The sequence below is a fragment of the Scardinius erythrophthalmus genome (assembly GCF_964197995.2).
Source record: "Scardinius erythrophthalmus genome assembly, chromosome: 1".
Taxonomy (NCBI): Eukaryota; Metazoa; Chordata; class Actinopteri; order Cypriniformes; family Leuciscidae; genus Scardinius; species Scardinius erythrophthalmus.
This window is the reverse complement of record NC_138221.1, coordinates 41449116-41466201: the sequence shown is the minus strand read 5'-3', so window position 1 is coordinate 41466201 and position 17086 is coordinate 41449116. Positions and strand designations below refer to the sequence as shown.

At 35.6% G+C, this 17086-nt stretch overlaps 1 protein-coding gene across 1 annotated transcript in view; it reads right to left on the bottom strand.

Moving 5' to 3' along the window:
• Window positions 1–2274: 2274 nt before the first annotated feature.
• The window catches only part of rab11fip4a (RAB11 family interacting protein 4 (class II) a), a 44679-nt gene continuing 29867 nt past the window's right edge, over window positions 2275–17086 (bottom strand). Inside the window, exons 4-15 of the mRNA XM_081378288.1 lie at window positions 13537–13742; window positions 13187–13354; window positions 12094–12228; window positions 8782–8817; window positions 8546–8645; window positions 8104–8207; window positions 7396–7536; window positions 7173–7254; window positions 5823–5960; window positions 5574–5729; window positions 4578–4721; window positions 2275–3203 (exon numbers count right to left, since the gene is read on the bottom strand). Coding sequence (XP_081234414.1) covers window positions 3087–3203; window positions 4578–4721; window positions 5574–5729; window positions 5823–5960; window positions 7173–7254; window positions 7396–7536; window positions 8104–8207; window positions 8546–8645; window positions 8782–8817; window positions 12094–12228; window positions 13187–13354; window positions 13537–13742 — 1527 coding nt within the window. The 3' untranslated portion in view covers window positions 2275–3086. The remainder of the gene's footprint in view (window positions 3204–4577; window positions 4722–5573; window positions 5730–5822; window positions 5961–7172; window positions 7255–7395; window positions 7537–8103; window positions 8208–8545; window positions 8646–8781; window positions 8818–12093; window positions 12229–13186; window positions 13355–13536; window positions 13743–17086) is intronic.

Below are 17086 nucleotides of genomic sequence, written 5' to 3'. Positions count from 1 at the left end.
AAGAATTGTAAAAAATAATAATAATAATATGGTATTGTGGTCAGTTGGAAATCTATTTTTTTTTCTACCCATCTAGACCCCACAACATGTGTTGAGGTACTACAAACTATTATTGACTATATGGTAGAAAAAAAATAGTAAAAGATCACATAGGCAGAATAAGTGACACTTGAAGATGATTGGGTGGGGGGTTTTCAAGGATTTCAGATGATCACTTTAAAGAGGTGACACAAATCCATCCTGTTCTCAGATGGTGTCATCAATTACTGTTTCTCATCTCCATGTCTAATGCAGTTATCACTTGCTATATATTGCAGCGTTTGTCCACTAGATGAAGACAAAGTTACATTTTGTTCTAACTAAGAAGGCAAAGTAATATTTCCAGATTCAAATTGATCTGTTCATGCATTAAAGACTGACGGAGAAGACAAAAAATTCAGAACTCTTTTCATTTCAAGTCATGCCAAAACAAGTCATTTATTGTACATTTCAAATTCGTCATAAGTCTTGAGGCCTTTAAACTATTATTTAATTTTCTGAAAGCTTTTTTTCATTTGTCCTTTCCTACTTGTGTAAATATATATGAGTAATAGTAAATCTAGTTATATACCCACACACTGGACAAAAGAAAGGTCTATCTTTTCTATAACAACAAAAAAGGCGTAAACACCAAAAAGGTTGCGTAAACCATGACCCACAGACAAATGTCAAACTGTGTTACTTCTAACCTGTAACAGTGGACACGGACACAGCACGACTCTTCAAAATGTGCAAAAATGACACTGTTGCTGGGAATGGGTCAGGGTTTGGTCATTCAAGTGTTAAATGGAAATTCTATGAAACATTATGGTTTTAATATGGGTGTTTCTTCAGAAGAAATCAAATTTCCTTTCTTTAGCTTGATAACGAAGAACGAGTTTTGTCTGTGTGACATCAGTAAGGTGTGACGTAAGGATATAAGTAAGGTGTGATGTCACTTCTTTTCAACAGTTGCAAATGATTTATACATTACTTGGTCGCACATCTAACTTGCCATTTTGTCATAAAACTGTATAAAAGACAGCCTTTCTTTTATTCATTAAGGTTAATGAGTGGCACATCAATACAAATATTAACTATTCTCTGTACAACATTTACAATGAGTGAAAAAATGCTACAGAACAAGTAGAACAGAAAGATATCAAAGCTCCTCTATAACTGATCAGATTAATAGTTATTGAAACAACCGAAACATTAATTGTTACATTCCAAATAAAGGGCACAAACAAAAAGAGATTAAGACCATGCAAAGAAACAGATTCAGTACAATTTGTGCAACAAAGCAAAACTAGTTTGTGACAATCGAGCATGTAGCAGTATTGGCTCCTTTAAAATACAGTGATTCACATAGCATTTGACTAGCTAAATCTGTAAAATGGGAATATGGGAATACAGAATACTGTGAGTGGCATGGTGATCCATTCATGGGATGTACAGTTCAAGCACTTTTATCACATGTGCAGCTTCACTCATGTACATGATCAATATATTACTGTCATGTGATCAAGACAAAACAGTAAAATAATGGGGTCAGTAAGATTTTTTTTTAATGTTTTTGAAAGAAGACTTATGCTCACCATTTCTTTGATCAGAAATACAATAAAAACAGTAATATTATGAAATATTATAGTTTTCAGTTTTAAGAGATTTTTAAATGTAATGTATTCTTCTGCATCATCACTCCAGTCTTCAGTGTCACATGATCCTTCAGAAATCTCATTATCAATGTCATGCTGCTTTGCAGTATTGTTTGATGAAAGGTCAAAAGAACAGCATTTGTTTAAAAAAGGAAATCTTTTGTAACATTATAAATGTCTTAACTGTCACTTTTGATCAATTTAATGCATCTAGATTTCGATTTAGTTCCATTAAAAAAAATTACTGATCCCAAAACTTTGAACGGTAGTGTACATATATTTGATTTTGCATATATTTTATATTTAGACCATAAATTGTTCTAAGAGACATTTACCATGATATTAATATTTTAACTACACTGTATTATGGCCATAATTTTGTGGGGCTTTTTTTTGTTTTCTTGGCAAAACTATGTTTTTTATATCATAATCAATTATATTATAATTGATTTTATTATATCATAATCATTTACTTCTCACTCATTATGTACTATATCCACCTCTTCCTTGAAACTTCAACAGACCATCATTTCATTCAAACAGACTTCTAAGAAAAATAAACCTTTCTTTTTCACATTTTCTATAGATTTTTCTTTCTACACGTATATACTATATTGTACAACTGCGTCATTAGTACTTATACCGTTCACTTGTGCTTCTCTACTACAGTCAAAGGATGGTCAGCACAGTCCCGTTACAAGCTGTATGATTATTCCAGAACTGAAAGCATCAGCCATTAACAGCAGTGTATTTGATCTTAGAATGGACTGACATGATTTTATTATTTTCACAGCAGACCACAATGTATGTAGGCAGAGAACATTCAAAGGAAGTTCCCTTTTCTGCAGATTATTGTTATTAAACAGTCATGGCTTTCTATTGCTCTGTCCATTGATTCAGCGCTGGATTGTTAAAATTCATAGGCAAACAGTACTTTATAGAGAAGATCTAGAGGGCTGATTAAAATGTTCAAATAATAATAATAATAATAATAATAAACCCCACATGCCATAGGATGCATGTACAGCCCTCCTATATGGTGTGATCATGTGATATTTATCATAATTCTACTTGTTTTGTTCATGTTTAGAATACAACACTGAGTTGTACATACTCAGAGGTAGTGTGTATATATAACTGAGAGTGAAAAGTACACTTCTACTCTATATTCCAGTTTCATCACTTGTTTGTGTCATTTTTACAGCCTAAACTCATAGCATGGAAATGGGAACTGTAACTTGTGTGTGTGAGGCAGAGCACATGAGAGACACGATTTTTTTTTTTAAAGCAATTTGCTCTGTAATACATGATGACTTGGTGTAAGGGGGCAAAGGTGCATTTCAAACCCCCGGCCTGAAGGGGGAGCTCTCTACCAAGTTTGAGTCCTCTACCTGCTCTCAGCTCAGATCCCTACTGCTTGATCTCTAAAATGGAGGGGTTGTGGTCGAGGATAGCCAGGATGATCTTGTCCATGTACTGCCTTAAACGGTAGTTGATCTCCTCTTGTTCTTTCAAAGCTTCAACCAGCTGGAAGGATAGAGAGATTGACCAAATGACTATGGCAGTCTTTCATGTAAAGCTGAAGGACATTTTGTAGGTTCCTCTAGTTAAAAACATCTGCTAATGTTCTAAGTGTGAATGCAAAGCGTCAATAAATCATATAAACACTTAAAGGGATAGTTCACCCAAAAATGAAAATTAGCCCATGATTTACTCACCCTGAAGCCATCCTAGGTGTATATGACATTCTTCTTTCAGACGTTATATAAAAAAAATGTCCTGGCTCTTCCAAGCTTGATAATGAGAGTGAATGGCTAATGGCTGTTTGACTTTGGAAGTACATTAAAGCCCATCTATTCATGATTAAAGTGCTCGAAACGGCTCTGCAGGGGTTAATAAAGGTCTTCTGAAGCACAAATAAACCAGGGCTGTGTCCAAAATCGCCCCCCTATACCCTTAAATAGGGGACTATTTGAGGGGACAGCCATTTGTAGTGGTGCCCGAAACCATAGTGGATGTAATCGAGTGCACTCATTTAATCCCATAATGCACCGCAACGAGTGTACAACTGATGTACACTCAATGGCTAGAGAATACCCATAATGCCCTGTTAGAGTCGTGCCGAATGAATTCCCACATCTGACCAGAAGATGTCGCCAAAAACCGCTGGTCCGATGTGGCTACAGCATAATCTCATACAAGTATAAATTCCTTTTTAATTGATTAATCAATTGTTTAATTAAGGTTTATACATGCTAGTTTCCATAACAATGAGTTCCATGAGTTCAAGATAAATATCTTCAATATTACTGGAGCTGCCAGCTTGCTAAGCTTCAAATAGTTATTAAATGGCAAGCTCAAACTATGCAAAAGCGGCAGCCCTTCCGGAGCACTCAGACTCCGAATTTGCTCACTCTTTTTCATTCACTCCTTCAAGGGGACTATATTAGTGGAGTAACATAGGGAATAGTGAATGAGGATATAGGAGGCGATAGTGAACACAGCTCAATAGACCTGGGTGCAGGTCCCTTGTGAAAAAGTTGTATACTGTAGCATCTTTTTAAAAAGAGTACAAGTTTTTATTTATTACTTAGTATTTACTTAATGAGATTTCATTAACATAAATGATTATGTGTGAAATGCTACATTAATGTAATTTTTTGGACACTTGCATATGCGCAGTTAAATGAAAATGAATTAAATGCAATTTACATATAATACCCACATTGTAACTATTAAAAGCTGGTTGAAAAACAAACGTATAATTTAATTGAATATAAAATAACTCTACTAACACGTAATTGCATAAAAGAAACATTTTTGAGAATGGGACTAATATCCTATCACTTAACGGGAGCAGTCATTTCTAGTTTGTGAGGTTCTGTATTCTGTGCTTCTCACCTCATCTCTGGAGGCGTTGTCTATCTCCGCTGCCAGTGACTGGGCCTTGGTGTGACAAGCAAACAGGTTTTTGGCCTCATATAGGCTGAGGCTGAGAATCTGTCCATTGAGATCATCGTTCTGGTCTCTGAGTTTATGGTTCTCCTGTTAGAAGTTGAAAATGCATCAGTGTGCAATTCATACTAAATTCCAGGAGGTACATATGCATACATTATGCCTATGTAATATACAGCAGTGGTTCTCACTAGGGTACCTCAGCACACTTCCAAGTTTCAAAATAAGCTCAAATCAGTTCTTATTTTAATACGTTCTTTCAACAACTGGCATTTTTATTTAAGAACCAGGGTTACCACAGCCTTGGGAAACCTACTTACTGTATATGAGGAAATTTTAAAAATATGATTTTTTTTAATCTTAAGACTTTATACCTGAAAAGTCATGTAAATTTCTATAATGAATTTCAGGCTATAAAATATTTTGTTGTGCTGAAATTGCTATAAATGCGAATAAAACTAATTAAAAAAAATATTTTCCCTTAATCACAAATGACTGGAAACATGTAAATTCACAGGACATATAAAGTGTGAACCCTGAAATACAATTCAGTTCTTAATCAACTGAAATTATGGAATTTACTTCCTATTGCCCCTTTTATTTTCTTTAAATAAATAAAAAACATTGTCTTGGATATTGTCTCGGACAGTAGCAGGCCTTGGAGTCAAAATGGTTGAGAACCTCTGATGTATAGTATTTATAACAATTCTCATTAAAATCTGACAATTTTCAATGAATACTGACTTAAATTTCTTTATATTGCATAAGCCACTTTTGTGATGTGTTTTTTGGAGCTTGACAGTTGATGTATAGTATACACAGAATCAGTACACTATACTGTGTATCATAAAAACAATCATGCACCTGTTTGATCAGCAATGATACTGTAAGATAACATATCACAGACAGCACAATAAGCACGGCCATATCTTTCCACTGTACCTGCTTAAGCCGTTTTGCTTCGTGCTCCAGTTCAATCTCTCGAGTCTTGGCATTGTACTCCGACAGCCCAGCAGCGCTACGGCCACGGCCGGGCTTCTCAGTCTCCAGTTTAAAGAGTTGCAGGTGCTCCAGTTCGCGCCGCAGGTCCTCAATCAGCTACATGCACATGTGGATTGTGTGAGAGGTCTGTATTTTTAAGCTTATGTATGTGTACAGTTGTAATCTGCAAAAAGACATGCGCTAAGCTACCTCTTGCATGGCCTCTCGCTCCTTCTGAAACTCATGTCTGTTCTGCCAAAGCTTATCCATCATTTTCCTGTACAGATCCATCTCATCCTTCAAACGCAGGCTTGTGTCTTCCAGTTTATCAGTCATACGCTGCTTCTCCTGTGCACAAATATACATACAGTACAATTATATACAACATTTTACCATGAAATTAGTCATTTGGATATAGTAATTCTGTCTAATTACTGTGACACTGATATATCTTCTAAACAAAATAATAAATGCAATATAGCTACATCTCAATCCAGAGGATCATTTATACCATTGTTATACCGTATATTGCCGTGTCACCCAGCCCCTAAGTCTGTTCGATGTTAAAAGCATTAAGGCATGACTGTGTGAAACAATCTGCATTGTGAAAAAAGCTATACAAATAAATTTGACTTGACATAGTTGAGTAAAAAAATCCATTTAAAGGAATAGTTAACTTGATAATGAAAATTCCAAACAGTTGATGTACCCCATTGACTTTCATAGTATTTTTTTTCCTACTATGGAAGTCAGTGGGGTAAATCAACTGTCTGGTTACTGACATTCTTCAAAATATCTTATTTTGTGTTCAGCAGAAGAAAGAAATTCATACAGGTTTGAAACAACTTGAGGGTAAGTAAATTATGACAGAAGTTTAATTTTTAAGTGAACTTGGCGGCCATTTTGGGTCCCATGCAGCTGTTTTCTAGGTAGGCAATAGGCATACAAGTATAACTTGAATGGGGAAAACGAAAACTCTATCAAGATCACATTTTAATGCATTTCAAACCAGAAATAAAATCTGACGACAATTTTATCATAAATGTAGCTTCTTCCGCTAAAAACTGCATTTTTCAGATTCAGTCTAACAAGAGGACCTTTAATATTTTAGCTATATCAGACAGTGGCCTAGTTTTAAAGCTTTATGGAAAGGCTACAGTATCAAGCCGTGCAGTTGCTCCACAATGTTTCATTCCATCTCAGAGATCAAAGCCTCACAGTCTCCGAGTCTAAATACGGGGCTGCTAATGTCATGCAGTCAGCAGCTTTCACACTCATAACACTGGCAAATGCAAGCAGCACGAAAGAGTGTGCTGTTAACACTGACAAGCTCCAGGGATTTCACTGCCTGCTGAAATGTGTCAAAAGATGCTTCAGTGAGGTCAGAAGTGACAAGTGTGAAAATGGGTGTGTGAACGTGTGTTGGAGAGCAAGAAAGTGCTGTCTTTTAATTGTTAAATTAATCATGTGACACGTAACTTGATGAGCTGATGTACCATGTGGGTCATGTGGTTGTGATGGCGAAGGGAGTTTTAGCTTGAGTTTTGATGCATCTCTGACCTGGTCTAGTTTCTCAGTCTGAGACTTGAGTCTGCACACATTCACTTTCATCTCTGCGTTTTCCTCTTCTAGCTGCTGGACCCTATAGGGAGGAATCATCCATTATAAAGTAGTATGCCATACACTCCCCTGCTGAATAGTGTTTCTGTGATATAAGGTCTTGAAAACCCCACATGCTTCACATATGTGTTTTGTGAGGTTTCTTATCTGAGACTTCAGGTACCTGTTACTAAGCAGTTCAATGTCAGTGCTCTTGTCTCTCTCCATCTTACTGTAGGCCTCTCTGTGTCTCTTCAGCTCCTCCTCTAGGCATTGCTCTGCACGCGTCTCCTGATCTTTGATCTGCTCCTCCAGCTCATGTACCCTGATGGGTAAACATGTACCAATAAACACATAAAAACATTAGAAAACATATACTACATAAGTCTCTTATGCTCACCAAAGCTGCATTTTACTTGGTTAAAAATACAGTAAAAACAGTAATATTGTGAAATATTATTACAATTTAAAATAACTGTTTTCTATTTGACAATATTTTAAAATGTGATTTATTCTTGTGATGTCAAAACTAAACTGTCTGCATTATTGTCCAGTCTTCAGTGTCACGTGATCCTTCAGAAATCAGTCTAATATGATGATTTGATGCTCAAGAACTATTTCTTATTATTATCAATGTTGAAAACAGTTGTGCTGCTTAATATTTCAGATTCTTTGATTAATATAGAAAGTTCAAAAGAATTTATTAGAAACAGAAATCTTTTGTTCCATTATAAATCTTTACTGATTTAAATTGACCAATTTAATGCATCCTAGCTGAATAAAAGTATTAATATCTTTAAAAATGTCTTAATGATCCCACAATTCAAAAATCTGTATGCTCTTTATAACATATCATATCTGTATCTAATAGTCAGATCTCCGTCATCTTTACCTGTGGACTAGTTGTGTGTTTTCCTGTTTAAGTTTGGATTTCAGATCTCCGTTAGCCAGGCTGTCGTTCTCCAGCTCTGTTATCTTCTTTTCCAAATAACTCACCTGCAATAAAGAAGAGTTTGTGATTACACTTTATTTTAAGGTGACGTAGTTACATTGTACTTACTCATATAAGTACTGAGTAATATTAATTAACTACATGTACTTACTATAGAGTTACGGTTAGGGTTTGGTTATAAAGGGTTACTACAGTAAGTACATGTAGTAATGTGTAACTTTGTCACCTTAAATTAAAGTGTTACCGAGTACACAATAAACAGCATTATAATGGCCTTCACAAGTTTTTCTGAAACATTATTTGATTTTTATCAGTTTATTATGCATTAAGTAATTCAACAATAAATGTGGTCTTCAATTCAACTTCATTATGCTTCCAAGACCTTCTCAGTGATGTCAATATCACAGGAGTCGATGCTGTCTCTGAAGAGATCCTCTGTGCTGCCCTGACTGCTGCTGAAGTTACTGTGATGGAAGAGCTGACTGTGAAACACACAGAGAAACAGAGAATCAGGACATCGATTCTTCTCTCTAACCAGTTACCAGGCAATGGGTATGCAGCACTTTGTAATGTTATATTCTACAGATCTTGTGAACGTAACAGAGATGAGAGACTTACCGACCAAATGCTGTACTGGTAATTTTCCTGTTTGGGCTGTAAAATCAAAAGATCTCTGGATTAGAGAACAGAGTTTAGCACTGCTACAACCTTTTGCAACTCTTTTACATTTTATATTCTCCTGACACATTAAACAGCTTCCTAAAATCTACACATTCACTCAATTTTTCATCATATACAAACTGTAAATGATATAATACCATGCAGAAAATACAATTTAATGGGTATAGATACTGAAAGATAAAATCAGAAAAAAAAACATATATATGACAGATAGACAGATATAGACAGACAGACAGATAGATGGATAGATAGATGGATGATGGATGGATTGATTCTCAGTGCTTCCCATCAATCTTGCTATCCACTGCAATGTTTCGTTTAATCGATTCTGGTTATCAGTTTTGTTTAGAGCCTAATTACTGATTCACTATCGCCCCAAGTGGCCAAGATCAGGTACTGAAGTCAGTTTGTCCTAGGTAATGAGATTACACTGATAATCAGACGGCTCTGGAGGACCTCAGTAAAAATAGTACACCTGCACTCTAATTATAAACCTCTGACTGTGTTTATGTAACTGTGTGACCCACGTCATTCTTTAAACCCCTTCTCTCGTTACATCACACAGGTCTGAACTCCGAAATACAAGTCAGCTCTGTCCTGTCCTCAACCCCAACCCAGACATCACAGCACTGACAAAACACGTATAACTACCACAACAATGATAGACCCAGACAATCTGCGAACCAACAAAATACACTCAGCATTCACACACATGCCCTCAAAAGTGCAGTTGCACATAGTTTTTCATGACCTGTCTTGACATATTTGATACAAAAAAATAGAACAAAACAGAAATAAGCAATGAAAAAAAAAAATCTGATGGCTTTTACACTAAACAATCATCCAACAGCAGAAGTCTTCCTAATGTTTGTTTTTTAAGCTTTTGAAAAAAAAAAAAAAAGAAAAAAAAAATTCCAAATGTTTGCAGATCATTACAGAGGTGTAGTTCATATCGGTGCCAATCATGTTTTGCATGAATGCATTTTAACTTTGGCAGAGTATGCAGAGGAGGATTTGGACAAAAATGCCAGGGGATTAATAGCCAAAGGCCACAGAATGCCACATGATCCCACTTCCCCATCACACTTATTCACCCAGAGAAAAGGAAATTACACAGCTCTTACTGAACGTCTCTCTTGCACCGCTTCAAACCTAGGCTGTTCCAAAAGGTAGACACTTGATTATGCTGCTTTCTAAAATACTGTTTAATTATCATTTATAATAATAATAATAATAATAATAATAATAATGAGAAGGCAATCCCAGAATGCACTGCATTAAACTTGGAGAAAAAAAGATTCCTTTGTGGTAGAGAAAGTGATGGATGTAGCTAAACATACTTTTACAGAGCATATGTAAATATTAATCTTAATTTTCATTCATGTTAATCTTTTTAATGCATATTACAGTGTCATGCTTTTAGCTTAGAAACATGCTAATATCAAACTATAGTGCAACAATTGGCTTCTGGAAGTAAAAATCCCATTCATTTTCTTCAAAGGGGAAATTTATTTTTGAACTATAACTTATAAACCATTAAAGACAAATCTACAAGGCTACAATCAACAGTATATGCTTTTTTTGTTGAAGACAAACAGATTTTTGTAAATAATCATGTTCATAACCACCCATTTTCACAAGCAAATCGCACCAAAATAACACACACACACACGTCTGGTTTGCTATCTTTGTGGGGACTCTCCATAGAAGTAATGGCTTTTATATGGTACAAACTGTATATTCTAACCTCTTACACACTAACCCTAAAAGTTGTGATTAACCTGGTTGGATTGGTTTATGACTTATAACTCTAAAGTAAGACTTTTTGAAAATCCCTTTGGAAAAAATGAATGGGATAAATACTTCCGGAACCAAGGCAGCTGAAAAAATGGACGGGCACTGTTGCACTCTATTTGTGTGCCGTCTTTGTGCTTGTGAAGTAACTCATGTAGGTCAGGACGGTTAGGATGCAGTCTTAGAAGGCAGCTGTCTATGTAGGAAGTATGCAGTGAGGCAGCTCAGCAGGTTTTGTGATAGAGCGTCTATGTCTGTAGTATAATGTCTCGGTGTGTCAGTAGCATATGAGGTGGAATCCTCATAATCCCATGATGCATTAAAGTCTTATTACAGAGGAAAGATTGCAGTGTCGTTCTCCTGAAGTACCAACTATGTTATGTGGTCACATGACAATAAAAGGATTATTTCAGCAGTTTTCATCAAATTCCACCACACACACACCCACTTAAACACCCCAGGCTTTTCTTGAGGGTTTCAGTTTTCCCACACTGTCTCTGATAACATTCACAAAGATTAGTAAACCTTTTGACTGGAACATTGTTGCTATGGTAACAGCTCCTTTAATGAAACCCGTCTCCCGATAAAGCTTTTGGCAGGGGTGATTAAAGAGACTCATAAAAATATATCTAGCATTAACTTAGAGTGAACTGAGAGATAAAGAATTGTCTCAGAAGAGCAGTGCAGTTAAGGGCACTAAAAACAGGATTGGACATGTAACCAAAGATTAAGGTAGGACAACATACTACATTTTAAGCATAAAATGGCCCCAGAAAAAAAAAAGAACAAAAAACCTCATTACAACATAAATATAAGTTTATTATTAGTATGCACTGTATCAAGCTCAGTAAAAACAATAAAATACTCAATCAATAATCAATCAATAATCAATAAAACATCAATAAAAACAGTTCCATGTAATCAGAAATTTTTATTTTACCCAATATTTGTTTGTATTTGTATGCTTATAGAGTGCTGCAGGAGTCCTAAAACCAGAAAACAAGTTGGCATTTAGAATTTGAAGTTCCATCGTCCTAAAGTCACTGGGTTTTTTGAAGGGATTTTTGGTTAAACTGTCTGAAATAAGGTCTGTGGTTAATTCTACAACTTAAAATTCATATACTTTTACAGCCTCACACTTTTGCAAACTATTCTAACTCAAACTTGTAGATTTTAGATCAAGTTTGAAAGCGTTTTTGTAAACTTAGTCATGCGGACGTGGTGTAGTAGGGTTATAGCCCAACTTTAGCTTTTTACTTCGACTTTGTATTTAGACTTCAAAATTCAGAAAAGTTGTGTTAATTTTTTTTGTTTTAATTTCATAAAGTTCTGTTGGTCACAGAGCTTATTTTCTGCAATAATCCAAAAGTCAATGGCAAAATCCTTGTATACTCTAGTAGAGTGTGGTGCCATTAGCTTAGCAATATGCTAACTTCAAACTCGGTCTCCTCTTACCTGTTAGCTTTGAGGTTTTTGAGTCTGGCCTCCAGGTCATTGAGCAGGTTGACTTTCTTGCAGCACTGAGAGCAGTAAACATCCAGAAGCTCACTGTTGTACAGGTGTCTGATCTTCTGAGGGGTCTGGCCAGCACTGTAAACACCAAGTGATCATCAATACTGGCAGTAGGAGCATTCAGATTGTTCTTGCTCACAATATTTAATAATATAATATGATGAGAGATTTCAAATTTTGCATAGTTATAAGAACGTCTAATGAGCTGTTATTGAGTTCATGACAGGATAATTATCACACAGCTGAAGATTTAAGAGCTGAAGATTTAAAAGTGTAAGGCAAAACTGTTTCATAAAATTGTATGTTTGACAATGAGATAATTAATAGCTGTCAAAAATTCCCAGCAACATTCATTCGAGAAATCGTATTTTAGTCAGACTTATAAATAAATTCTCCACAATGATAACATTCTCATGGAGTAGCCTAAATCTCATGAAAATAGCATTTTTAAATTAAAATAAATCCTATTTTGCTTAAAGGAAAATTGTGCTTATTTTTTAATCATTAAGATTGGTACATTATTTTACACACAACTTATCATCACCATAATGCATTGAGACTTTAATGCTTTACGTTTTTTCTTTTAAAACTGTGTTGCAGAATTCTGAGAAATGAGAATGTAATTTTTCGGCATTTTGGTAATTACAATTTGTATAAGGATCTGCTTAATTACCGTGAAAATAATGCCACAAATATATAATTTAAAATATAAAAAATAATAATTGTCTTTAAATAAATAAAAATATATTTTATATACAGTATATATATATATGTGTGTGTGTGTGTGTGTGTGTGTGTGTGTGTGTGTGTGTGTGTGTGTGTGTGTGTGTGTGTGTGTGTGTGTGTGTGTTATATATATAAATAAATATATAAATAATTTCTTCTTTCTTTCCTTTAGTTTTGGCCAGGACATTTTCTTGTCTGGTTTCATGCTATTCACCCATATTCATCCATGCAATCAAATGACAGAGATCACACATATAACACAGTGTGTCAGTATTTTATGTGGGAGGTGTGTACTTGTGAGCTAGTTAACCTGGAGGGCAGAGAGGAGCCCAGGTCAGAGAAACCATTAGTACGTGTGTCATCATCGGGGATGGGGCTGCTGGGAGTGAAGTCCACATCCTCTCCCTCTCCATAGTCCTCAAACTGCTCCTCCACTGAGATTACTGAGGCCGCTGCTGACGAGACCATCTGACCACAGCTAAACCAGAGAAAGAGTATAATTTCATTTCAGAATAATTTCATTCAAATGTGATTATTTTCAATTGAATTAAACATTAATTATTACATTAAATAATATTTTAACTAAACAATAAATTCTGGAATCATAAGCTCAAATAACATTAAAAAAAGACCCAAAACATAATTATCCATGATGCTTACTTGTTTCTACGTAGAAAGAGTCCACCCAGTCCTTCCTCTTTATCCTCATGACGTCCTCCTTCAGAAGATTCAGATCCTGCCCCGCTGTCCATGTCTGACTCCTGCGCATCCCTTCCACCCATTACTTCCTCATCCGAATACAGCTGGCACTCTGGGTACGGCCGCGTGCATACGATGATGGGGGGTCCCAGACTCCCCTCCCCGTGCTGCAAACAGATATCATAGAAAACCTTTTCAATAAAGTCATATTGCTCAAAAATCAAATGCAAATACGACATACAGAAATTGCTCAAAACTAGACCGGATTACTGTGACTCACTATGTGGTCTCTTCACACACAGGTCTTAATGAAGTGACATGAGAACTTAAGAAGACTTAAGAACTTTAGAAGTCCTCTGTCCGAGGAACACAAAAGATGATGGGTCAAAGGTTATGGAAACTTTGCTCATTAACCCCAGAAGACACAGACGACACTAAGGCAGGACAAAGGTCATCATGGTGAATGGGTGTGAAACATTTCAGTTGACTAATGAATGGCGAGTCTAACAAAAGAGAAGGATGAACATTTAGATTGTATAGCAGAGACAGAAATTGTGCTCTCGTAAAGAAATAAGATATATTCTCCATTTGATATAGCTTTTTTTTTTCATACATGCTCTCCAACAACAAGTGCAGCTCTAAAATTTTAACTTGCTTATTAAAATTCATGTCACACCTCAATGGCAAAAGGACGATGTGAATCAGCTGATGCTGTCCAGTGGCTCATTTGTTATTTGCACAGAAAGAGCAGAATAATTATCACACTATGAGAGATTGTTAAGTCTTTAGAGTATTTATATATGTTGACTTAGTTACATTGTACTCATTTAAGTACTGAGTAATATTAATTAACTACATGTACTTATTATAGAGTTACGGTTAGGTTTTCGTTTAGGGTTAGTTACTTGTAATTATGCACAATTCACTGTTATTATATGGCAAGTGCATGTAGTAAAGTGTACATCACCTTAAAATAAAGTGTTACCAAAATGTTCTCTCTGTCTAATATAAAAGTATATTTATATTTGCAACTAGGAGATACTGTCGATGTCTTGGGAGATACTGTATTATTAAAACAGAATTATCGCTGGTCATTAAGCCTTTACTGCATTCTGGGGAACTACAATACACACCAGTCAGTGTGCTTTAAAATGACTTCACATCCCTCACAGATGATCATATGCTGTTCATTTATTCATACCGCAATTCATCCAATAGAATCAAACTTTCCACTACTTTGAAGGTGACATAAACATTCACTAATTCCAGAAATAAATAGCCATAAACTGCTAATGGCATACAGTGGCTCTAAATTTATTTGAACACTTAGAAGTCACATTTTAAAGTTTCTTTGCCCATAGAAAAATAGCACTCATTTTTAAAATGACTTTTAACCATCTGTTCCTGAGGTAATTTTAATGGACGTATGAAGTCAGGTTGTCTTTTATCACATTAACTACAAATACTTTTATCCCGATATTGAACAGTATATCTATACTTACTGAAAATTAATAAAACAAATACAGAATTGAATAGTAAGTGCTATAAAATGCTAGAACATACAGAAAAGGGGGTGCTAGAAATGTGGTCCTAGGACTGCGGCCCTGAAACTGCAGCCTCCAGTATTGCAGGAGTACCTACTCCACTTGATTAGTACTGCTTGATTAACACAGGAATGTGGTAGTCAGCTGCTCTCCTCTCCTATGACCCTCCCTCACTCTCTATACTAAACCTGTACCCTCTTTTTCCCTTTTCTTTATTTTAGAAAATACATTTTCTTTAAATCTTTATACTCTTTTTCTTTCCTCTATAATATACAATACATTTTTCTCCCATCGGCAAACACCTTTCAATCTTTTTCAAAAAGCATTTAATTCTTATCAAAGTCTATGCAGTGTATATATGAATATACATTCACACCTCAGCGAGCCTGTTACCTTCCTTTGTAGGTCACACACACGATACTCGCTCACCCCTCCCACTCATGCCCACATGGCAGATCTAACAAATAAGACCTATGCACAACAACAACTTAAAAAAAGATACGCGTCTTATAATTGTCTAATAATTTAGTTCTCATGTAAATGTATCTTGTTTTAAGGATGTTTAGATATTTTTAATGGAAAATTGGACAAAAATTCTGATTAAGAAAATCTGCAACATAGAACCACTGCTGTGAGCAGAGACGGGTCGTCCCAAACTGCAGGATAACTAGATATCCAGTAACCCCTGCTTTAATCTAGTCTTGTGCATTTATTAAAATGTCTTTCGAGAAAAAAAAATTGCTTCTAGTTTGCCGTCTGATCTGAGATAATGCCTACGGCAAGGAAATGTAACGTCCGGCCACAGATTAAACATCTCAGGCCTAGTCACAAATGTGAGCAAAACTTTGATTCTTCCCACATGGCTGCATCTTTGGAGATAACAGAAGAGGAGCAGATTACTGATGACTGATATCTGCATAGTCTTAATGTGAAGCTTTGACAGCATAATAGAAGTTCTCCTAGCTGAGCAGACACACTCTGACTGCAGTAATGTAAGAGGAGACACAGGGGTCTCCTGCAGTGAGAGCCCAGATAAAAGACCCCTTTTGGTCCAACTCAACCTGAATCTGCCAGCCCCCCTTAGACAGCACCGTCTGGAATGCCTAGACTTAACATTCATTATTTATACTCTGCTTCTGACAGACTCCTTTTAATGTCAGGCATGCATTAATACACACACATACTTCACATCATTTCATAAACAAATAAAGCCTATACACACACACACACACTCACACACACATTTCAATGTTCTTTTATATATCATGCATAGTTACACTTAAATGTATTTCACAGATGAAAGCAGTTATATGCAGTTGCAACTATTATCTTTTCACACACCAATACTCTGTGTATTTGGTGACAAAGTGATTTGATTTTATGTGACCGATTAAAGGGTTAGTTCACCCAAAAATGAAAATTCTGTCAGTAATTACTCACCCTTATGTTGTTCCAATCCCGTAAGACTTTTGTTCACCTTCGGAGCACAAATTAATATATTTTTGATGAAATCTGAGAGCTGGCTCACTCTTTCATAGGCTTCAATGTAATCGATATCTATCGATATATAATTAAATCGTTATTTTTGGGGGTTTTTTGCGCATAAAAAGTATTCTCGTCACTTGATAAACTTGAGCCACTGTAGTCACTTGGACTATTTAATGATGTCTTTACTAACTTTTCTGGGATGGCAGATATCGATTACATAGAAGCCTATGAAGGAGTGAGCCAGCTCTCAGATTTCATCAAAAATATATTAATTTGTGTTCCGAAGATGAACGAAAGTTTAAATTTAAGGTAATGAGACTCAAATTTAGGGTATCACTTATTGTATTTTAATGTTTCAACTCACTGTTGAAAATCAAAGCAGAAACAGTTTGCTCTTTGCTTTTTATTAACATGATGGACTGATGCTGTCATGCTGCAATACTGCTGATCCACCCTACCTCAGTGATTTATACATTATT